This window comes from Phoca vitulina, unplaced genomic scaffold (genome assembly GCF_004348235.1).
Source record: "Phoca vitulina isolate PV1807 unplaced genomic scaffold, GSC_HSeal_1.0 scaffold19, whole genome shotgun sequence".
In the NCBI taxonomy this organism is placed as follows: Eukaryota; Metazoa; Chordata; class Mammalia; order Carnivora; family Phocidae; genus Phoca; species Phoca vitulina.
The window spans coordinates 16359988-16384426 of NW_022589722.1; the positions used below are offsets into that span (position 1 = coordinate 16359988).

Below are 24439 nucleotides of genomic sequence, written 5' to 3' on the forward strand. Positions count from 1 at the left end.
ACAGAAGTCAGTGGCATTCCTATACACCAACAACAAGTCAGAAGAAAGAGAAATTAAAGAGTCGATACCATTTACAATTGCACCCAAAACCATAAGATACCTAGGAATAAATCTAACCAAAGAGGCAAAGGATCTGTACTCAGAAAACTATAAAATACTCATGAAAGAAATTGAGGAAGACACAAAGAAATGGAAAAACGTTCCATGCTCATGGATTGGAAGAACAAATATTGTGAAGATGTCAATGCTACCTAGAGCAATCTACACATTCAATGCAATCCCCATCAAAATACCATCCACTTTCTTCAAAGAAATGGGACAAATAATCCTAAAATTTGTATGGAACCAGAACCCCGCATAGCCAGAGGAATGTTGAAAAAGAAAAGCAAAGCTGGCGGCATCACAATTCCGGACTTCCAGCTCTACTACAAAGCTGTCATCATCAAGACAGTATGGTACTGGCACAAAAACAGACACATAGATCAATGGAACAGAAGAGAGAGCCCAGAAATGGACCCTCAACTCTATGGTCAACTAATCTTTGACAAAGCAGGAAAGAATGTCCAATGGAAAAAAGACAGTCTCTTCAACAAATGGTGTTGGGAAAATTGGACAGCCACATGCAGAAGAATGAAACTGGACCATTTCCTTACACCACACACAAAAATAGACTCCAGATGGTTGAAAGACCTAAATGTGAGACAGGAGTCCATCAAAATCCTTGAGGAGAACACAGGCAGCAACCTCTTCGACCTCAGCCACAGCAACTTCTTCCTAGAAACATCGCCAAAGGCAAGGGAAGCAAGGGCAAAAATGAACTATTGGGACCTCATCAAGATAAAAAGCTTTTGCACAGCAAAAGAAACAGTCAACCAAACCAAAAGACACCCAACAGAATGGGAGAAGATATTTGCAAATGACATCTCAGATAAAGGGCTAGTATCCAAAATCTATAAAGAACTTATTAAACTCAACACCCAAATAACAAATGATCCAATCAAGAAATGGGCAAAAGACATGAACAGACATTTCTGCAAAGAAGACATCCAAATGGCCAACAGACACATGAAAAAGTGCTCAACATCGCTCGGCATCAGGGAAATCCAAATCAAAACCTCAATGAGGTCAGAATGGCTAAAATTAACAAGTCAGGAAATGACAGATGTTGGTGGGGATGCAGAGAAAGGGGAACCCTCCTACACTGTTGGTGGGAATGCAAGCTGGTGCAGCCACTCTGGAAAACAGTATGGAGGTTCTTCAAAAAGTTGAAAGTAGAGCTACCATACGATCCAGCAATTGCACTACTGGGTATTTACCCCAAAGAAACAGATGTAGGGATCGAAGGGGTATGTGCACCCCAATGTTTATAACAGGAATGTCCACAGTAGCCAAACTGTGGAAAGAGCCAAGATGTCCATCGACAGATGAATGGATAAAGAAGATGTGGTATATATATACAATGGAATATTATGCAGCCATCAAAAGGAATGAAATCTTGACATTTGCAATGATGTGGATGGAACTGGAGGGTGTTATGCTGAGTGAAATAAGTCAATCAGAGAAAGACATGTATCATATGACCTCACTGATACGAGGATTTCTTAATCCCAGGAAACAAACTGGGGGTTGCTGGAGTGGTGGAGGGTGGGAGGGATGGGGTTGCTGGGTGATAGACATTGGGGGGGTATGTGCTATGGTGAGCGCTGTGCATTGTGCAAGACTGTTGAATCACAGATCTGTACCTCTGAAACAAATAATGCAATATATGTTAAGAAAAAAAAAAAAGAAGATAGCAGGAGGGGAAGAAGGAAGGGGGGGAAATCAGAGGGGGAGACGAACCATGAGAGACGATGGACTCTGAAAAACAAACTGAGGGTTCTAGAGGGGAGGGGTGTGGGGGGATGGGTTAGCCTGGTGATGGGTATTAAAGAGGGCACGTTCTGCATGGAGCACTGGGTATTATGCACAAACAATGAATCATGGAACACTACATCTAAAACTAATGATGTAATGTATGGTGATTAACATAACATAATAATAAAATAAATAAAATAAATTTTAAAAAAAGTTAAATACAAAGATCTGGGGGAAAGAGGCTCCCAGTAGAAGGAACCTCTGTACAAAATCTCTGAAATCATGAACACATGGGACTTCTTTGAGGGGCAGACAGAGGCCAGTTGTGATTGAAGTAGAAAGAATGGAGGGGAGAGAGGTGTGTGCTGAGTTAGGAGAGGTGGGCAGGACCAGTTCATGTATTTATCACAAGTGGTGTACTAAAGCCAGCTCATACAGGCTTGCAAGAGCTGACTTTTCAGAGGTTTTATGAGCCTGTTGCTAAACATCCATGATTAAAAACTCAATTATGGAAAGTTATAATTAGATAAATTATATTAAAAACAAAGATAATGAATATTACAATTCATTATTTCATCATTATTGTACCAAGTTCATTGTCCCAGGTTATCTATGCCTGTTATATCTGCATGGTAGAAATACTACATAATAGCATGCTACTGCACATCTCTCTTCAGCTTCATGTTCACATCAGTAGCTTGAAATCTGCCAGAGTGGGAATATTGACACCATGGAAATCAGAAAACACTACAAATCAAGAGTACAGTCAGTGGTTTGCTAAACATTTACCACATCCCATTGACCGTAACTATGGCAGCAAAACACAAGTAGGACTGGATTGAAACCAGATTCCTCAGAGGGCAGGACAACAATGTCACACAGTGATTGAAGACATTTTAGGGCAGAATGGGCTCAGCTACTGGTAAATGGAGTAACAGCACCAATCAAAGCAGATCAGGGTGAGATTCAGTCTGAAGAAAAAAATCCAACGTCAAAGCCAGGGGAGGCTGCCTCAATGGTGAGACTCAAGAGTAAGGATAGCACTCAATTGGTTAACCCAAGTACCACTTCCAAAAAGCCTTCTCTGACTCACTGCCCCCAGTCAACTCAGATAGCATCTTGAAATTTCCTTTATAACTAAATTCATAAACTCTCTTGCCTAATTGCCTCTCTTCTGTCCCCTTCTTCTAGATTAAGAGCTCTCAGACCAGAGACCAAATCTTAGTCTTTCTAAATTCCAAGATTAAGCATGGTGCCTGATCCATTACTAAGTACTCAATTCATATTAGTTTAATCATAAATGTAGAAAAACATACACAAAAGTGTTCAGAGCAAAAAAAAATTGGGGAGAAATTAAAACTTCAGGAGTAGGGAAATAATTAAATTACACTTCATTCACATAATAGATGCAGCCATAGAAAGTATGTTTAAATTAATAAAAAAATATATCTCAAAATGCACATAATTCAATTAGTGACTGATAAAATATAAAGCCTTGTATTTCCCATTGTGTAAATATATCAAGAGGCATACCACCACAAAAAAGGAGGAGAAAGAGGTGTTTTCTCTAGATTGTGGTTTTAAGAAAGAGATTTTTTTTTTGTTACCTTTATGCTTTTATATTTATGTATGTAAGGAAGAAAAGTTGCAAAGAGAAAAAGTTACTTGCGTAGAGAATTTGCCCGAAACCATATTGGATTTTTAGTTAGACATAAATGGAGCTGTCTCTCAGTGTTATTCTTTCCATCTCATTCTCTCTGGGAAGAGAGAGGGATAAATATTTATTCAGCACTTAAATATTTATTTAGTTCCAGGCATACTTCAAAGGTTATCTTATGTAATCCTTGCTACAGTCCAATGAGATAGGTTTTTAGTATTCTCATTGGATGGATGAGGAATTGTGGTCTTGTGGGATGGGAAGCAAAAGACCTTGGGCGCTGAGGTTTAGGGTTGGGAAAATTATCTCCTCTCCTTTCTCTCTGGCTCTTGAATGAGAGCAGAGCCCTCTGCAGAGGGCAAAGGTGGTATAAACACCCCTGTCCACTCAGAGACTCCTGGCCCCTATGGAGCCTCATTAGGTCTGACCATTAGAAAGCTAAGGTCTTATATAATTGGCTGCTCCCATGTTAGGGGCATAAATATTTACTGGGGGGGGGGGATGGGGGGGCTGGGTGTTGGACATTGGGGAGGGTATGTGTTGTGGTGAGCGCTGTGTAGTGTGTAAGACTGATGAATCACAGACCTGTACCCCTGAAACAAATAGTACATTATATGTAAATAAATAAATAAATATAAATAAACAAGTAGAAAAGAAAAGACCAGGGAAGTCTGGGTCTTGAAACCCCTGGAATGCAATTTCAAGTGCAGGGACTACATTTATGATTCTATGCTATAGAAAAATAAGAAGGAAAATTTTATTTTCTATTGTATTTAGTGAAAATACATCTGATGACATCTAAGTTTATTGTTTTATCCTCAAGTCAAACTGGCCCATCAACAGAATAAACTATAAAATTAAAAAAAAAAAAAAAGAAAACTAAGTTGTTAGTAGCTGCAGTCATTACTTGTTGAGTCATAAATTTGGGAAACACATCTACCCACCAGACCATTGGGTGCTCAGTTTCTTGGTAAGACAAATATGTGATCTTAGGGATGGATTCTTTTTGTAATTCTTCTGCATCTGTCTCATTGGGGGGCAGGTGGCTGAACTCTAAGATTGAAAAGACACTTGAGGGCTTGAGGGACTAGAAGTCAGTGAGATTCAACCATACAATGTAAAAATATTTGTTAAGCTTGTGCTACAAGACAAGCAGTGTTCTAGGATCAAGGATATAACTGTCTCCCTGAGTTTATATTCTTTTTAGAATGGATATTCTATTAGAATGGATATTAATCAATCCACAGGAATACATTCAAATTTACAACTGTAATGAATGGCATGAAGGAGATGTACATGATGCTGCAAGAACTTTACCACAGGAAATTTCCTCGGTCTAAGGATATGAGGTGGAAAATTGCCATACAAAAGGGGAAGGGAAGAACCTGAAACTGCCTGACTCTTCCAGTCAAAAGAAACAACATATGCAAAATCCATGTGCTGGAAACAATGAGATTTGTGGTTGAAGATGCTGCTGGAGAACTAGGGAGAACCTTATAGACCCTGTTAAGGGTCTTTTCTTTTTTTAACCTTTACCTTGAACGAGTTGGGAAGCCATTGAGGTATGTAACTAGAAGGTGCTTCTGTGAGATGTGAATTATCATAAGGCCACTTTGGCTGCAGTGTGGAGAGTGAGGGGAGGGGGGCGGAAAGCAAGAGCAATTAAGAGATACATACAGTTGTCCAGGTGAGAAATGGCCATGTTTTTTGGATTCAAGTGGTACTGATGACTGAGGGTAGAGATGAAGAAACTGGGATGGATTTGAGAAAGATTTAGAAGATTGAAAAAAGGAGTCAGCTTAGCTCTGGGGAGTGAAGGTGAGAAACAGGTGGAACATGAATCCTAAGCTGCTGACTAGAGTGAGACGGTACCATTCTCAGAGGTTGCTCTGTCCCTGCTCGTCCCAGACCGAGGAGATCTATCTGAATTGGACTCACCAGCTAGCCATTGAGAAGGCCCCTGTGCAACAGGAACTCACTGGGATAGAAAGTTAAAGAGGGAGAACCTAGACCTTCCTTTATGTACGTATTTCTAAAAACAATTTTTCTATGCACATTTTGCTTTTTGATTTATAGAGTATTTTCACATACATTATCAGTAAGATACGATTTAGTCTTCCTGTTTTGAAAATGAGGAAATAAACTCTGAATGTTGTTCAAAGTCACACAAGCCATCTGAGTCCAAATTCTATGCTTTTTAAAAAGTTTTTATTGTTATGTTAATCACCATATATTACATCATTAGTTTTAGATGTAGTGTTCCATGATTCATTGTTTGCGTATAACACCCAGTGCTCCATGCAATACGTGCCCTCTTTAATACCCATCACCAGGCTAACCCATCCTCCCACCCCTCTCCCCTCTAGAACCCTCAGTTTGTTTTTCAGAGTCCATCGTCTCTCATGGTTCATCTCCCCCTCCGATTTCTCTCCCTTCATTCTTCCCCTCCTGCTATCTTCTTTTTTTTTTTTTTTCTAACATATAATGTATTATTTGTTTCAGAGGTACAGATCTGTGATTCAATAGTCTTGCACAATTCACAGCATGCACCATAGGACATACCCTCCCCAATGTCTATCACCCAGCCACCCCATCCCTCCCACCCCCCACCACTCCAGCAACCCTCAGTTTGTTTCCTGAGATTAAGAATTCCTCATATCAGTGAGATCATATGATACATGTCTTTCTCTGATTGACTTATTTTATGCTTTTTTAAACTTTATTTCAGCTATTAATTCATTCATTCTATATGTTTACCATCTACTCACAGGCACCAAAGGCCGATTTGTCACGGAGGTATTGAGCTAAAACTTGTGGGCCCTGCACCTCCATAGACTCCCCCATGGCTCTAGAAGGGACCCTAGCAATAGACTCATCTGGTCATGAATGGGCATATAGTTTTGTAAAGTTTTCCAAAGATAGTTAAACAATAAACAGGTAAGACTGCTGTGTCTTTCCACTCCGATGTCTTCTGCATCACACTTATTATGTCCAGTGGCCCAGACATCTTTGAGATCTGCCTAAGGAGAAGTTAAGATGAAGATACATTTCATCTGCATTGATTATCTTTGTAGTCACTTTCATGGAAAGTTATTGCTGGTCATCTAGATGTAAGAAGGGTTTCTAGGAACACTCCCACTGTCCACTGTCCTGAGTCACTGAGTCTTAAAGTTTGGGGATAGAAGTCTTGAGAGTATGTTCTAAGAGTCTGGTTTTCTTCAACCCCTGGTCAAAACAATTTCCTTTCTGGAGATCTAATGTACAACAAGACGACTATGGTTAATAAGACGACTATAGTTAACAATACTGTATTGTATACATGAAGTTTACTAAAAGGGTGATCTTAAGTGTTATTACTACATACACACAGAAAAAAAGAAGAAAAAGAAAGTTGTCATTATGTGAAGTGATGAGTATGTTAATTAACCTAATTGTAGTCATATGAATATTCAAGCATCAAGTTGTGTACCTTTAATATACACAATTTTTATTTGTCAATTATACCTCAATACAACTGGAGAAAAATATTGTATGCCTGGGCAATCCCTCCCTTTATTAAAAAAAAAAAAAAAAACAGAACTTCCTTCCTTGTTAGGAATATACTTGACAACAAAGCATGAAAAATTATTAACACATCATTTTTTCCTTTTTTGATAAGAATTTTGTGAAATAAATGTATCAGAATTCTTGTATTTATATGGCACAAATACACAGTAGTTCTACAAACTTGTGTGTGAAGTGATATGCTTTCAGCATCCAAACTATCAATACTAAAGAACAAATTTCAATCATATGTTACAGAAAAAAAGATTTATCTTTTCATTCGTTCTAAAGAGAGTAAACATTTTGATGAGATGGTAGGAGTGTGCTCCCAAAAATATAGAACAAGTTATAGAAGTTTATCTTAATTTACAAAAAAATATGTTAATTTATCTGAAATGTGTGACATTTTGCTAGCTTAAAATAATGTATAATTTGTATTTCTGCTCTAAAGATATATTCATTTTATATATAATGTTTATAACTTTATATCTTTTTCCTAAATAGAACCCCAAAGTTTTATAAGCTCCAGGGTCCCAAAATCTGAATCTGCTCCTGCATAGGAAATATGTGGGTAAGACACGAAAAGTACCCTGCCTGAATCCAACTTAAAGTCTAGTGAGAGAATAGACAATGAAACAAGTAGTAACAGCTGGTGAGTAAGGGTTAGGCTAGGTGAAGGCCAGGTGCTGTGGGAGAGCACAGGAGGTGCCCTGCTATGTCTAGGGTCCATGGTGATGGTTAGGAAAGGAATGTGCTACCCAGGCACAAAGGTGAGGTGAGAATTTCCTAGGTAGAAAGAATAGCCTGAGCCTCACATAGGCAGAGCACAGAATCTTCACTAACTGATCTAAAGTTAGTGAGTTGCTTTTAATGACTTCAAGGAGCTTGGGAGCTCCTCCTTATTTATTGATTCCCTGAATTACCTTGCCTAACTTCACCAAGGAGAGTCAGCTGCCTCTTCCTTAGGTCTGGTTTTGCGTTCAGAATAGCCTTTTTCCTTGCCCTCTTGCAAAAAGGAATTTTATGTGAGCTCTCCAAATACAGGAACTGAGTCTTTTTTTTTTTTTTTTTTTAATTTTTGCATCTTGGAGCAAACTACATACTTGGCATACAGGTGGTATTCAATAAATGTTTTTGCAAATCATATTTATTCAGCTCCTGTCAGGTTACAGGCCCTGTTCTGGACACTTAAAGCCACTAATAAATCAAACAGGCATAGTCCCTGCCCTCCTGGGGCTTAAATTCTAGTGCCTGTTGAAAGAATGGATGAATGGTAGTGTGCATGCTAAAACAGCTCACAAAAAGAGACATTAGGAAAAGGAATTGAGCTAATCAGAGTCTGTCCCTACCAATCCCTCTTCCTTAGCTCCAAACTTATCCCATGGATATGATGGTGTCATTCTCCTGTTAAAAATGCCTCAGACTGTAACACTCAGACAGTTGATCTGTCGTTCAAGGCTTCCCATAGCCCAGCCCACCCTGCCCAACCAACCCAACCCAATCCCTTAGCACTAACCAAAACATGACCCCTGCTCCTCCCATCATGCCCCTTCTCACACATTTGTGGAAATATACATGAAGAGTTCTGACAAGTTAACAACCTTCATTATTCGATACCATCAATGTCAACTATACAGAATCCTGATTAAGTACCTGCTGCATACCAGGTTGTGTATTCCTTGGAGAGAAGATCTGATTGCTTTCCTGAGGTTAGGAAGATATTCACATAAAAAGATGACTGCTGATCTTAGGGAACCTATGCCAAGTAGTAAGTGAAGGGACAGATGTACCAAAGGAGGGAGATAGTTTTTCTGAGTTCCTTAAATTCTTTATTAGAAACATTGTGTGCCACTTTCGGTATCACAGATGCATACATCTTATGCCATTCAAACAGCTTTAGTTCTATCAAGTCCCTTCACTCAATCAACAAGCATTTATTGAGCACCTGCCTTGTTCCAGATACCATGCTGGACGTGCAAAAGGAGGCAAAGCAGAATCCTTACTATTATGGAGCATCAAGAGCAGTGGATTCTTGTCCTAAGAAAATTGGGAGGCTATTGAAAGGTTTGAATAGAGGAGCAATAGGGTACATTACACTTTGAAAAAATTACTTTGCCTGAGCAGTGATATAAAGTACCATTTCTTTGCACTCTGATGCCTTTTTTTACATTTGACTATATCATCTACTTAGATTGTTCTGGAGGCAGTGAGAAGATATTTGAGGGAGATTAAACTGGAAGCAGGATGATCAGTTGAAAGACTATTGAAATAGGGCAATGATATTAGCAATAGACAGGAGGGAAATGATATTTATTTATTTATATAAATATGTAATTTAATATAGATAAATTGATAAACTATCTATAAATTATATGAACAGACAATGAAGTAAGTCATGTATAGTTAAGACTGAGCAACTGTGGAGGGGCTATGAGAGAGCGGTGAGAGTATAATAGAACTCCCACGATTTTGTTCTCAGTGCATGAGTGGATGATGCCAAGCCCTGAATTACAGGACGAAAAGGAGGTAAAGATTTGAGGGAGTCAGAATGATAAGCCCAGTTTCAAACATGTTGCACTGGCTCTACCAGTGGAGAACCCAGTAGTGATGCTGGTGATCACACAGTTTGAGATCCATAGAGAGGTCCCGGGTAGAAATAAGAATTTGAGAGTCATCAGCAAAAGACGTGGAAGCTAAAACCTACGGACAACATGTGTCATTGGGAGACTTTATGCTGGAGATGGAAGACTAAAAACTAGTAGTAAGAAAAAATTACCCAAGGCATAAGAATCATGGTAGCCAAAGAAGGAGAGAACATCAAGAAGAGATGAGCAATCAACAGGGCCAAGTGCAGGACCCGAAGTAGCTATTATATTTAGCAAAGTAGAGTACTTTGTGTGAGTGGGTGTGTTAGTGTGTATTCTTCAGAGAAACAGAACCAATAGGAGGTATGTATCTATATCTGTATCTATCTATATTCGCACCGATAGATAGATAGATAGATAGATAGATAGATAGATAGATAGATAATGAGAGAGAGTACAAGGAATTGGTCACATGGTTACGAAGGCTGAAAAGTCCCCAGAACTGCAGTCAACAAGCTGGAGACCCAGGAGAACAGATTGTGTAGTTGTAGTCTGAGTCCAAGGACTTGAGAATTAGCAAAACTAATGGTGTAAGTTCCAGTCCAAGTCCAAGTCTGAAGATAGAAGAAGACCAATGTCCCAGCTTGAAGACAATCAGGGAGAGAAAGAGAAAGAGAGAGATTTCCCTTACTCATCCTTTTTGTTCTATTCTGGCCTTGGATGGATTGGATGATGCCCACCCACACTGGGGAGAGCAACCTACTTAATCTACCAATTCAAATGTTCATTTTGCTCAGCACACTCTCAGAGATAAACTTAGTATACTGTTTAACCAAATAGCTGGGTAACCCATGGCCCAGTCAAGTTAACATGTAAAATTAACCTTCACAGTGAGGAACTCCAATAGGGACAAAACTTAGAGGGTGAGTTGGAGTTAAATAAATGGAACTGTGGTGTAGACTACTGTTCTAAGAAATCTGACAGAGAGGTGAAGGTGGTCATAAGATCAAGGAATGGGTTGGCTGTTTTTTAGGATGGGGAGATAAGCATTTTATGTTATAGGTTTAGGAATTAATCAATCACATTTTCCAGACTGAGTTGGGGAGAGACCAGATTAGGAAGAAACAGAATTTGGGAAAGGAAGTTGGAGAGATGTCAAGCAGAAATGAGGATGAGAAGGAATCAGAGTGGAGAATGGAAACCTAAGATTTCCAAGGTGGAGCTGTTCTGGGTGTAGCCAAAGCCCAAGATGTAGCCTCAAAAGGAGTGGCCAAAGGGGAGTGGAGGTTAAGTTTGCTGGAGTCTCAAAAGTCAAGGAAGCAAAAGACTCCATGCTGGGTGGGTTGTTCCCATGGTCCTTTTATTCAGACTGAAAGTTTCTGACCATTCTTCATAGCCAACATCAAAGACTATCTCTGTAATAACTTACCAATCCTCTCCACCCTCTTCAGAAGTCACTAGGGTGTCCCTTTATCCAAAGAAAGTGTATCCATGGGGAGATTAGTTCTTCACAGCTCTGAATAATGGATACTGTATCTTATCACCTAGAATACCTCTAGAGTATTAGTACTCCATCTTCAGAGTACAAAAAGTTTACTCTACAGCTTGTTAAAAAGGACTATTGGCCCCAGATTATGCCTTGATGTGCCTGGGATGAAGCTTCAGACTCTGAAAATTAACAGGCACCTCATATATGTCTAATGTGGGTATTGTGGGGACATGATACAAGCAGCACAGCCCTCTATGGTTGAAATGAATTGTACAGGATACAATTAGATTCTAGGACTCTTAATGAAGGAATCGAATGGCAAGATTTTCACGCAGTCCTCCCTGCAGTTTTAGAAATAACCGGCAGGTGGCGAGCGACTCACACAGCCCACAATGGAGGACTATGAGCTTTCCTGGCCCCCAAATCCCTGACCAAAAACTGCTCAGGCCAAGTAAAGGAGAATCCTGCTTCCAAAGCAAAGCTGTTAGTGAGAGTGCTGTGTTTCTTCCCTTTACACCCGAGTCCTGGTGAGCCAATGGCCCACCTCTTTCCCTAGCCTCAGGAGCCATAATCCTGGCACCAGCAGGTACCGATCTACATGATAAATTTGTGGATGAGGTCATTTGTTCCCTGAAGGTTCTTTCCGTTAAAAAAACAAAACAAAACAAAACAAAAAACGGAAAGGTGCTTGTCTGCTCAAAGAGGGGAGCCATTGCCACTAGAAGGTCACATGGTGATGCCTATATTGTCTATATATTCAGTGCTGGAGGGGAGGTATCTTACTCAGTCCCTCATTTTGTAGATGAAGAACAATCTAGGAAGAAGATGAGCAATTTGCCTGAGGACACAGAGCTAGAAAGTTCCAGAACCTGGAATTTGTGTCTTGACTTCAAGTAGCTTGTTTTTCACTGTACCTAACACTACAGGTGTCCATGTGTTTAGTTCGCTGGTGTCTGCTCACGATTTGGGAGAGGCTCCAGATGACTCTTTGGTTGGGGAGGAGGACCTGGATGACTTTAGGATGTGTTTATGGAACAAATCCACCCTTCTTAACAAGATTGTATATTTACTTGGGGGTAACCTGGTGGATGAGGGAAGGTGAGAGTCCAGACTAATGGAGCTTGAGGCAGAGGGCTCTCCATTGTCGTCCCCCTGTGGTTTCGATGGACCTTCTTTTCTTACACACCTCCTCTTCCGCCTGCTAAAGTACAAGCTTATTGAAGGCAATGACTGTCTTATTTCTCTCTAACTATGTTCTATGGTTATTTCATTAACCTCTGAGCATACCAGCCTTGATCATTTTTGGATCCAAGTGGCATTTTCTAACATCTTAGATGAAGAGCATAAATCTCCTGTTATGTATTCGGTATGCTTGCACTTTTTAACAAAAGCATATACACTGTACTGTGTGCCAGGCACTGTTTTCAGCATTTTACAAATATTAACTCATTTAATTTTGTTTTTGTTGCTGTTTCTTTAAGGTTCCATGTCAATAAATATCCATGTATCAGAAATCACCCTCTTCCTCACCCTACACCTCCTCCTCCTCCCAAAAAAGACCCTGCTGATACCAAGGAAGAGTGGTGGAGAAGGAAAGAGTTAACCGGCCCACCTGGGAGCTCACAGTTTTCCTAGTAGACAGCAGGCCCAGCGGTGGCCTGCTTCCTAACCTCACGTGAGCAAACTTTCCCCTTGGCCCTTGGGACAGTCGTCCAGGTCTGAACGGGAGGTGGAGACCGCTCACAGCCGCCTTGGCTGATTTGTAGGCCAGAGCATTCCCGGGCAGCGCCGCAAGGAGTCGGGCTGAGCTCGGACTTTGGGAGGTGATGATGGACACAGGACACGTGGCCACACAATGGGGACACACGACTGACCTCAGTCACTTCGGCAAACTGCCCCTGCTTTCGGGAGGCGGCAGGAGCGCTTCAGGAACTCCAGAACCAGGGGAGCCTGCGTCCTTTGCCCCAGCCCGTAGCTCCCGTCACCCTGTTGAGCGCAGAGAGCACCCAAGGGCGCTCAGGGCCCCCGGAGCTCTGAAAGGCCCCTAAACCTGAGCTTAAAAGTCTTTCCCGGAGCATGGGAGCCTTGGTGCGTTTCACACTGTATAAAGAAAGGCACAGGAACCGTTTCCGCTCGGTGCTAAGACTGGCCAGGACGCGCTTGGGAGCGAACTTGCCCCGCATGTCAAATATCGGCACCCAGGGATTTTGTGACACCGCAGTGTGGCCAGGCTGGGTGAAAGAGAGAGGAAGGGTCAAAAGGGGGTGGAGTGTGTGTTATGTGTGTGGTGGGAGGTGGGGGGATAGGAGGAGAGGGAAAAGAGAGGAAGGGGGGGAAGGTGGTTGAGGGTGTATGAATTTGAGAAGGAGCAATGAAGTTGGGGAAAAAACAGCAGGGCTTTTTTTCTTCCCTCCTATATGCAAACTGTCACTTCGGTTTAGCGTGAGCCCTTATCTGGCTCATTAGCATGAGCTGTGGCTAACGTGCTTAAACCCTCTAATTATTTATTATGCCGTCACGGAGCAGGTCGCAACCCCGGAGCGCGATTGCGGGGACCCGCAGAGGCGGGCACTCCGCGTGGCTGGGGCGCAGCGCCCAGACTGGCCCTCAGCTCCCAGCGTGAGATCCTCCCTACCAGGAGCCCCACAGGGCGCTGTTCCTCGAGGCAACGTTGCAGAATTGTTGGGGTGCATCAGAAAGACCCTCTCCCCAAAAATCACCCCGGAGAAGTGGTGCAGAACTCATCTCTGTCGTCTACACTTGGCGTCCGATCTTCTGTATTGCCAATTCCAAAGACGGAAGTTGAAGGAAAAGAACAGGATTTTTGCAAAAGTGCAAAAATGGAAGCCAAACAAGGAGCTTGAACTTGGGCTGGGTGGTATGTTGGGTGCCTACTCTGGAGAGAACCTAAAGCTTGGGGGAGCCCTCCTTTCCTCCCGCCCCTCCCCACTCCCGCCGCGTTCCGAGAGAGTTCGTAAACCGGAGGGAAACACGCGGGGCTGAAAGCCGGCCACTCCCATCCAGGGTTCTATTCAGAAAACAGTTTCAAAATAAGTTAACCTCTTTAGGGTGTTTTTCCCCCACCCCTTCTAATTGTCCCCCCTTCCCCCTCCCGCTCTCCATTCGAGTCTGTTTTATGTTCCTCTGCGTTGTGCCAACTATTTTATCTTTATTCCTTCTCTTTCTCTTTGGCCATTCATTCCTTTTTTTGTGTGTGTGGCTTCTCTGGCTGATGTGCGGCTCGTTACCACCCACTGCACGCTCGCTCCTGTAGCTGAGGTGTTTCTATACAAACTCAAGCGTCCAGTTGTCATATTAATTATTACACTGAGTAATGACTGAAATGGTCAAAATAAGGGTAGACTCGAGAGCGCTTTTTCTTGCTGCTCAAAGATTCAGCAAAGAAGCCCTGCAACAAAGCAATAATTGGTCCCCAGAAACACTCCGACAAGGCATGGAATATAGGTTTCATAGAACCCTGCGATTGTGAAGGGGGGAAAGCTCTGAATGGACCCCACGCTTCTTTTCTAAACTCTCTTGCTGAGCAAAAAATGGACCTCTGTTTGAATACTGCCCTGATCCTTGAATACTATACCCAGCAGAGAAAAAAATGCACCATTTATTGTAAGTTTTTTTTTTTTCTTCTCCAGCTATTCATGGGGTCTCTGTGAAGAATCAGCTGGTTTTGTTTACCGTGAAAGACCTTTACTTTATTTTCATTCTTGGAGGAGGTGGGGAGGAGGGAGGGGAGGAGAGCCATGTGCCTAGACTGAGAGGAGCTGGCCTACTGTAACAAAATAGAGTGTAACAAATCCTACAAAAGTTTAGAATGTATTGATTCTTTGGAGAGCTATATAGATTAACGACTTTCTTTATGCTTATCCCAGGAAGGTATTTAATCATAATGTAAATGGGGCTTTAGAAAAAATAAAGACTTAGCAGCGTTACTTCTCCTTATTTGGAGAACTTCAAAAGGACTTGTGAGAGTGGCTGCAAATTACTCCCTCACCCCACCTGAATCTCCCCTCCCCAACCAAGAAGCCACAATAAAATAATAGTTTGTGCTTTTTTTTGTTTTGTTTTTCCAGCTTTTTTTTTCTTTTTAAGGCGTATTGAAAAAGCAAATAGATTTGTTTGAAGCCTGGATTCCTTAATGCAGGTGCAGGCCTGGCTGCTGTGGCCAAGGAGGCAAGCCAAATCCGTGGTTTATGCTACTCTGCCTCCCACCCCCCACACCCCCCTTTCCCAGGCCATTCCGGGCTGGTCAGACCCAACTCGGGCTGGGCAGCAGAAGTTTCTGGAGTTACCTTGGGAAGGGTGAGCTTGGAGACAATAGATTAAAGAGTAAGAAGCTTTTTTTCCTTGGTAGGATAGTATTAAGTACAGGCTTAGAAGCAGCGTCCACCTCAGGCCAGCGGTCCTGTGTTATAGCTACTGGAAACCCAGTATCTGCTATGAACACCTTGTATACTCACTTTTCTTGAAGCATCCGTGGCTTTTGAGGCTTAGCGCTCACCCAAATTGAGGGTTGCACTAAAAATCTTGTCTCCAAATCAAGAATCGAAGGACTGTGTTCATCTTTGTACTTTCTTTGCTCTTTGTTCAGGATCCACTATAAATATAATTTTATTAAATGATCTGTTCAGTGGAAAATCTAGTTCCACTTTTAATGTTAACTCCCCTCCCCCAAAAAGAAAAAGCACAGATGGAGCCTTTTAAGAAATATGTGTCATAACTCCTTTCCACAGAGAGAAGGTGCACAATTCTGGAGCTTGAGGATAGTATGTAGGCAAAGGTGGCACTGGCCTGGCCTTCAACGGTGAGTGGAAATGAAGGTGGCAGACTTGGGGCACCGGGACCTCTGGTCTCCTGGGCGGCAGATCCCCCTGCATCACTAGGAAAGCTGTCTCACCCTGTTGATACCAGTGCTGAAGGTAGACAAGGTTTCATCTATGGTAAGGTCCTCTTCCAGGATTCCCTAACATAGAAGAGGGGCCTGAGATGCTAGAGAGGGTAAGGGCTTTTATTGTTTTGGAGGAGAAAGAGAAACCATCCCATTTTTCTGGGATGTCTATATTCTGGGTAATACGCACCAAAGGAGGTCAGTGTCCTGCCACCCCATCACAAGAATGGCGATCCCTGACATGTGTGGAGGGATTTACAAAGTGAATTCACAAACAACATCAGATTTAATTCTCCTGACAGCCTTGACAGATAAGCAAAGAAAGTGTCACTACTCCATTTATGGATGAAGGTATTAAACACTCCTTTTGTGGGTTTTCTTCTCCCTCCACATTTAGATAAATCGCATTTTGAGTGTCCTAGTCAAGTAAAGCCCAGGGGACTTGCTCAGAGGCAGGCCCCCTGGTTGGCAAGGGAGGCACAGAAAGCTAGAGGTCAGGGCCAATGGCTCTGCTAAAGCCCCTTTATGTGCAGGCCTGTATCTCATCTCACTTGCCTCTGTGTTATGTTAAAATCTTGGGTCCTATCTCTATCTCCTTGATTTTTGAGCATCACCACCCTTCCTCCAAAATGACAGGAATTACCTACTTCCAGGTGCTGGGACAGTGGGACAGGGTGGCATTGGATCTCCAGTGGCTGGACAATGGCTGCAAGTGATTATCACAGTGTGGTTCCAGGAAGCCTGGAACCCCCATCCTCCCACAAGCCCCTTCCTGGATGGGCTATGTGAACAGTGACTTGCTCATAGTTTTAGGAAGGCTGGTCTCACTTATCCCTTCCAATGTAGACCTGCCCCAGAGTGCTCCACATCCATCTTGTTGAAACCTCACAACTCTTGGAGGTAAATACTACAACTATGGGCATGGTACAGATGAGGAAACCAAGACTCAGAATATAGGCGATTTGCTCTAAGTCACAGCTGTTAGGCAATGGAGCCTGGATATCAAATCAAGTCCATTTGCTTTATCTCCCAGTGCAAGTTCTAGGGTTCCCTGGGCCCAGGACAGTACATGGCAGTTCTCTCAGGGGGTGTGTGTGCGCGCAGGGGTGGATCATAACCTAGGCCACAGGGTCAGAGGCAGGATTCTCAGGGGCTCTTAAGCCTCAGTCCTTTGTTCCAAACTGGTGACACCACCAGAAAGGAAATTTCAGTAGAAAACTCCTTTTGGTAGTGCACAGTGCCCAAAGGCAGAGGCCAGGTCCCTAAAAAACAACTATAGACCACTCTAACTTCCGGTTGGAGAAGATGGACAGGACGCTGCTGGGTTAGGGCATGGTGAGGAGCATCCTTGGCGTTTACTCAAATAGGCAGAAGGGAACACCTGAGTTCTTGGAGATTTTGCAAAGCCGCTAAGGAAGCAGGCTGAAGATGCGGGAGTGGGGAGGGTGAGAATGGGATTTGGCTCTGGGCTGGAGCGGGGAGAATAAGGACAAATGTTCTGGGCCGGAAGGATCCCAGCGCCCGCTGTCTTTTCTCCTGGGCGGAGGCCAACGCGTAGGGCCACTACAATGCACGGCTTCACTAGTTGGAGCTTCTATTTGGGCGCCCATTTGATGGCGTGTGTGGGATGGGGGTTGGGTGTAGGCTCTGGCCTTGAAGTCCCTCATAATTAGGATCTCCGTGCACGCGTGAAGTCCACACCCGAAAAGGAAACTGAGAACGCGTGCTGGCTGTTGGCAAATTTTCCGCACTCGTAGACACATCTCGAAACGAGCTGGTGCACGCGACTCCTGCACAGATGTAGAAACTGAGGGCGGTAGAGGAAGAGGGGCGTGCTCAAGGTTACAGCGCAGAGGAATGCCAGAGTCTGGAACATGGACCTTGGTCAAATGTGGAATGAAAGAGTTTGAATTCGAAGGGCGCTTGAATCCGCGGGCGAAAGAAAACGCCCTCAGATGCGTCGGTGTTGGCGACTCCCCACATTTTGCTGCAGAGGAGTGGATAGGGCACAGGAGGCTTCTCCTGGACGCCTCCTAGCGGCCTGCACCCGGGGCTCACAGCTGGTGCACGTGGGTGGGGAGGAGTGCCTGAGCAACCGTTATTTCTCCAGGTGGTCTGAGGCTTCCTCGGGGAGGAAAGCGGTGGTGTGGCTCTGTTTTAGGCCCCACGACCTCCACAAAAGTGATCTTGGAGTCCTCTCAACTCCTTTCCTGGGGTGGGAGGAGAGGACAGAGGTGTAAATCCCACCAAGTCCAGCAGTCCTGTGGGGTCAAGCCACAGGTTACTGTGGGGGAGGGGACTGTGTGGGGAAGGAGGTTTACAGAACTGGTCTCTGTTGGCATGGTTCCGTCCGATGCTTCCCAAACCTACACGTTTTCAAAGGCAGGGAAGAGCGGTGCTTCATCTCCGGAGCCATCCGTCCTTACTGCCCATCACCACCGCTATTGTTCTGGCAACACTCCCGCAGCCAGTCACACAGACCAAAGGCGGCTCCTTGGGTCACCCCCACAGATCCTTTAGAAAGATCCTTCTCCACAAAGGGAAGTCTAATGAGAAACGATTATTTGGATAATTCCCCACAATCATCCCTGCTTTCAGGTCTCTGATCAAAACTGTCTATCTCTACTGAACAAATCCACCGGATGATTACCCTCCTCTTCCTTCTGTCTATGTAGACGCGACCTGAGACGCGCCCCAGCCTCCTTCTGCTGCCTCCACCAGAGCCGTGCAGAGATGGGACCGGTGGCTGGGTCTGCATTCTCCGCAGAGCAGCGTCCCAAGGCGCCCCAAAGCTGGACCCGGCTCTGGCCAGAGAGCGCCAGGGCCGAGGCCCAGGAAGGGCGCCTGGGTGGGCGCTGTCCAAGCGGCCGAGCGACCGCTGCAAGCGCCTCCCCCTCCCTCGCGGCGCCAGCACGCGGCCCCGCCGGGCTCCGCTCCCAGTCGCCTGCCACCGGCCCGCCGGGCACACGCCTGGGGCGGGATGGAGGCTGCGCCAAGGCCGCCGAGGTGCCTGCGGCGGCGCCGAACAACCAGAGAAGCTGAGAAGCTCCTCTGGCCCTTCAACCTCCACCACTCCCCATCTCTTTTCTCAGATCCACCATGGGAATACTCCAGAGCGCTCCCCTCTTTACGCATCCCCCAGCCGGTCCGGAAATAATCCTTTGAGAAGGGGGGCGATGCTACAGGCAACCGAGGTCATGCGGGGGGGGGTGGGGGGTGGGTATTGCTGCCATACACCTACGTATAGCTCTGATCACAACCACCCCTCAATGAGATCACCTCCAGTCTTGTTGGTCCCCTCCACATTTGCTCAATTGTGGGGAGCAGATCCTAGTTTTTACACCTGGATGGGACATTGGAGACCATCTAATCCAAACTCCTATTGCTACAGATGAGGAAACTGAGGCTCGGAACGGATGCCACTTACTAAGGGCCACAGAGCTAGCGAGAGGATGTGTTGGGACTAGAACCCAGTCTTAACAGTACTTTTATTTACTTTAACAGTCCAGTAATTCTCAGAGAGTTCTCCCCATCTTTCTAAACTTCAATCGCCAATTTGCTTCAGCTCCCCCAAACAGCAAAGACGCTGAAGAGAATGACAGTAGATAGGAGAAGAAAGCAGGAAAAATAGAGCCCCATTCTCCCCAACCTGCACACCCGACCCGTGGCACTTTTTCAGCTCAAACCCTTCTCTGTGCTTTGCTCCAAGTTCTCAGGAGAATCCCGAGGCACTTCACCCCAAACATTTCCACCCATACACCCCCAATTCCCAGGGCCATTAGCCCCTCCAGCGACGCTGCCCCCCCCCCCCTTTCTAGAGCCACCCCCGGCTGCAGCCCGCCCTGAGCGCGCCGCCTGTTTATTCAGCCGGGAGTCCGGCACGCGCCAGGCGCACGCACTGCAACAACAAACCCGGCTGAATGGAGAGTTTGCAAGGAGCGGGCGCAGGGACCGGGCAGGGGGAGGGGAGAGGAGGAGGGAGAGTTTAGGGAGTGGGTGGGAGGAGGAGGTAGGAGGAGGGGGGGAGTGGGGGCTGCAGCCGCTCGCTGCAGCAGCGGGGAGTGGGGGGCGAGGCGGGGCCAGGGCTGCGCGTGGGGCTGGGTGTCCCATTGAAAAGGCGGACGCACTCCGGCCGCCCAGCACTCTCTCACTTCTGGCCAGGGAACGTGGAAGGCGCGCCGACAGGGGACCGGCCAGGGAGGGCGAGTGAAAGAAGGAAATAAGAAAGAAAGGGAGTTAACAAAATAATAAAAACAGCCTGAGCCACGGCTGGAGAGACCGAGACCCGGCGCAAGAGAGCGCAGCCCTAGGGGGCGAGGAACGGGAGACTCAGCAGAGCGTGCTCACCACTGACTTTTGCTTCTTCTGCCTTTTTTTTTTTTTTTTTTAAACAAGAAGGCGCTAGCGGCAGCCTCACACGCGAGCGCCACGCGAGGCTCCTGAAGCCAACCCGCGAAGGGAGGAGGGGAGGGAGGAGGAGGAGTGGAGGGAGGAGGAAAAGCGTTTGCACCTTCTCTGCTCCCACCCTAAGAAGTCTCCCGGGGATTTTGTATTTTTTTTTAACTTCCCTCCGGCCTCCCTCTTCATCTCTCCCCTTCTTTCCCTCTCTGTTCGTGCACCCAAGTCCTGTCTGTGTCCCCTCGCGCGTCCGCACCTCGCGTCCCCGCTTGCTCCCATTCCGCGAGTCCTTGGCGGCCGCTGCGCATGGAGAGCTCTGCCAAGATGGAGAGCGGCGGCGCCGGCCAGCAGCCCCAGCCGCAGCCCCAGCAGCCCTTCCTGCCGCCCGCAGCCTGCTTCTTTGCCACGGCAGCGGCGGCGGCGGCGGCGGCAGCGGCGGCGGCGGCGCAGAGCGCGCAGCAGCAGCAGCAGGCGCCGCAGCTGAGCCCGGCGGCCGACGGCCAGCCCTCAGGGGGCGGTCACAAGTCAGCGTCCAAGCAAGTCAAGCGACAGCGCTCGTCCTCGCCCGAACTGATGCGCTGCAAACGCCGGCTCAACTTCAGCGGCTTCGGCTACAGCCTGCCGCAGCAGCAGCCGGCCGCCGTGGCGCGCCGCAACGAGCGCGAGCGCAACCGCGTCAAGCTGGTCAACCTGGGCTTTGCCACCCTCCGGGAGCACGTCCCCAACGGCGCGGCCAACAAGAAGATGAGCAAGGTGGAGACGCTGCGCTCCGCGGTCGAGTACATACGCGCGCTGCAGCAGCTGCTGGACGAGCACGACGCGGTGAGCGCCGCCTTCCAGGCTGGCGTCCTGTCGCCCACCATCTCCCCCAGCTACTCCAACGACTTGAACTCCATGGCCGGCTCGCCGGTCTCCTCCTACTCGTCCGACGAGGGCTCCTACGACCCACTCAGCCCCGAGGAGCAAGAGCTGCTCGACTTCACCAACTGGTTCTGAGGGGCTCGGCCTCGTCAGGCCCTGGTGCGAATGGACTTTGGAGGCAGGTAGGTCGCATTTGGGAGTGAACAGGATGATTTTCTTATCTTCCTCATTTTTCCTCCGTCTTAGTGTCTGGAGGAGGGGGACTGTCTCCACGGAGATTGGGGGAGGGGGTGGCTGATTTAAAGAATTTGTAAAAAGTTTGTCGACTTCAAATCCTGGTTTGTTAGTTTCAGTATTGGCCTCTGAGAGTGGCTTTGCCCAGTTCGCCAAGGACTGAGGGTGGGGTGAGGTGGGGGGGATGCTGGAGAACCGAGTACTCTGACCTGTCAAAAGAGGTGCTCTACCTGACAGATCCTCTCCCAAACCTCCACTTTCCCCCACCGCCAGCCTCCAAGTTCACACTAACCTCTCCCCTTCTTCTTAAGTTATAGGGTGACCGCACAACCTGCATCTTTAGTGCTTTCTTGTCAGCGATGTTGGAAGGGAGAAAAAAGAAGAAGAGAAGAAGGAAAGAAAAACAAAACAAAATAAAAGCAGGCCACCAACCCCAAGACCAACTAAGCAATGCATGCCTGAGAAGCAAGGCTCTCTCGCAAAAACGGGGATGCACTCAGAACTGTTATCTTTGCACTCCAATCATTTACGGAGCTATGAAGGGTGACTAGGACCTGAGTCAGAGCGCAGAATGCAGCTTGTGTGCAAAAGCAGCGGGCTGCTGGCGGAAGGGAGCAGCACAGCCCTGTAGAAACTCCCACCCACCAGTAACAGGCAGAACAGAAAGCACTTGCTAGGGTGCCTTCACCTCCCCGCCCTCTCTGAAAGCGCAGTTCTTAGTCCTGTAGAAATGGGTTGGTGTCTTTCGTCTCAGTATCCCCCATCCCAATAAGCTGTGGACATTTGTCTGCAGTGAAATTATGCTCTACTCAGTCCTTTGAAACTCCGATCCTTGGGGGGGTTCCCTAAACCCCATTTCCTCACACCATCTTTTCTACTATTTTCATCATAGAATGCTTCCAATCTTTTGTGAATTTTTTTATTATAAGAAAAATCTATTTGTATCTATCCTAACCAGTTTGGGGATATATTAAGATATTTTTGTACATAAGAGAGAAAGAGAGAAAAAATTTATAGAGTTTTGTACAAATGGTTTAAAATGTGTATATCTTGATACTTTAACATGTAATGCTATTACCTCTGCATATTTTAGATGTGTAGTTCACGTTACAACTGCCATTTCCCCTATGTGGTTTTGTAAAGAACTCTCCTCATAGGTGAGATCAAAACGCCACCAGATGTACTTCAGCACCAATGTGTCTTACTTTATAGAAACTTTGTTAATGTATTAATGATGTTATTAAATACTGTTCAAGAAGAACAAAGTTTATGCAGCTACTGTCCAAACGTAAAGTATGGCAGCCAGTTGGTTTTGATAGGTTGCCCTTTGGGAAATTTCTATCACTGCCTTTTTTTTTTCTTACTGTTTTATTACAAACTTACAAGAAACGTGTATAACCCTGTTTTATACAAACTAGTTTCGTAATAAAACTTTTTTCTTTTTTTACAAATGAAAATAATCAGCTGCCTCCAAGTCTTCCTTGACTCCGCTGTCCCTGTCCAAGTTATTTTCGAAATGCCAAAGGAAAGGAGTGGGCGGGGGACAAGAGGGTGGTATAAAACATGCCAAGTGGCAGAAATGAGAAAGATAAGTGCTATGACCAGTCCTACCCGAGGTGACTCTATAATGAATGTAGAGGGAAAAGACCTACATAAGATGTACAAAGCAAAGACAGCTTTCTTCCCCTTTTATGCTGCAAACATGCACGTACACCTAAAGAACAGGTGCTGAATAATGGCTGCGACATCTTTTGATGAGACGATTGTATATTTTTAAAAGTCCCCAGAATGTGAACTGGAAAGAGAGGGTCCTCACCTTACTTTCTAACCCTTACCCCCATTCGGAGTTTCTTTTTGTGAAACTGGAAAGACTGGATGGAATAATGGACATTAGGGCTGGGTGGAAGGCTGGTGGTACTGGAGCTTGGGCCTGCGGGAGGTAGCCCCCGCAGTCCTCCCAGTGATGGGTGTGTTCTTCCTTCACTCCTAGGCACACGTTTTCTCTTCCTTTGCCCCACTCCACACACTTTCCATATTGATTTTAAGTAAAGGACACGTAAGATAGGAATTCCTTGTAGAAGGAGTTAGATTTAAATGAATAAAAGCCTTAGAAATGTGTGGTCGCTTTGAGACACTGGCCTATCTGAGCTTGTGACTCTATCCGAATAGCGTGAGCTGCGTGTAAAAGTACCCAATTACCAAGATTCAAAAAGAAATTGGTGGGTTTTTGGCTGGCTTGCTTCTTGTCAGTTAGCAAGGACGTGATCAGAATCCTACCCCCTCTCTCGCCGGCTCCTCGCTCGCCGCCTGCATTACTTGCAGATTCAGTTTGCGTGTCTCCAGCCAAGCGGAAAGCCTAGCGCAAAATGCATCTTACAAAACCCAACAAAGAACGGAGAGCCAGCACGTCTTCCAGAGTTAAAAATCTAGTCTGTGTTGGTACATCTATACCATTTAGTGGCACAGAATAATCATTTTTTAAAGCCGCGATGCATGGAGCACGCCACAGCGTCTGATGTCATTTTGCTAAATGACCCTCTATAGAATGCACATTGAAGCTTCAGTCCCTTTCAAAGAGATGAGCGTAATTAAGGGGAAAAAAAATCAGTAAATTCCTCATCGCCATAAATAATCGGACTTTCTGCCAGCAGTGGGCCAATTTAGAGCTTACTTGCGGGAAGTAATGCTTTTGTGATGCCTGCTTTTATTTTTATCTTCTCATTTGGAGGACCAGAGCTGGGGTTCCCCCCCCCATTTCTTTTTCTTTTAATTTAGCTCCTTTGCAAGTTTCCAGATAAGGTATGCAAAGAAAGTGTAGCAAGTCATTTATGGCTATGAATATAACATTAGGATAATGTTTCAGCCCCCACAAAGGGGATTTTTCCCCCTTCTCCTTGTGAAGACAGGTGTTCTTT

The 24439-nt window shown here is 45.5% G+C and overlaps 2 protein-coding genes across 5 annotated transcripts in view; one reads left to right on the plus strand and one right to left on the minus strand.

The window, feature by feature from the left end:
* The window catches only part of PAH (phenylalanine hydroxylase), a 105158-nt gene extending 84392 nt beyond the window's left edge, over positions 1 to 20766 (minus strand). For 2 of the 3 annotated variants that reach the window (XM_032416584.1, XM_032416586.1), the window contains exon 1: positions 20686 to 20729. The gene's annotated coding sequence lies outside the window, so the exon portion shown is untranslated. Of the gene's footprint in view, positions 1 to 20685 lie in introns of all 3 variants that reach the window. The other variant, XM_032416585.1, reaches the window with a different exon arrangement.
* On the plus strand, positions 20158 to 22975 carry ASCL1 (achaete-scute family bHLH transcription factor 1). 2 transcript variants are annotated; one of them, XM_032416588.1, is made up of 2 exons: positions 20158 to 21472; positions 21842 to 22975. In XM_032416588.1, exon 1 carries the CDS (start codon positions 20736 to 20738, stop codon positions 21423 to 21425), a length of 690 nt encoding a protein of 229 aa, XP_032272479.1. In that variant the 5' UTR covers positions 20158 to 20735; the 3' UTR covers positions 21426 to 21472; positions 21842 to 22975. The 2 variants fall into 2 exon arrangements, with proteins under 2 accessions (XP_032272479.1, XP_032272478.1); XM_032416587.1 differs by having other exon boundaries at positions 21836 to 22973.
* Positions 22976 to 24439: the final 1464 nt, after the last annotated feature.

Excerpts from the sequence above, each read along its gene's own strand:
- ASCL1 (XM_032416588.1), top strand. The coding sequence starts at position 20,736 with ATGGAGAGCTCTGCCAAGATGGAGAGCGGCGGCGCCGGCCAGCAGCCC.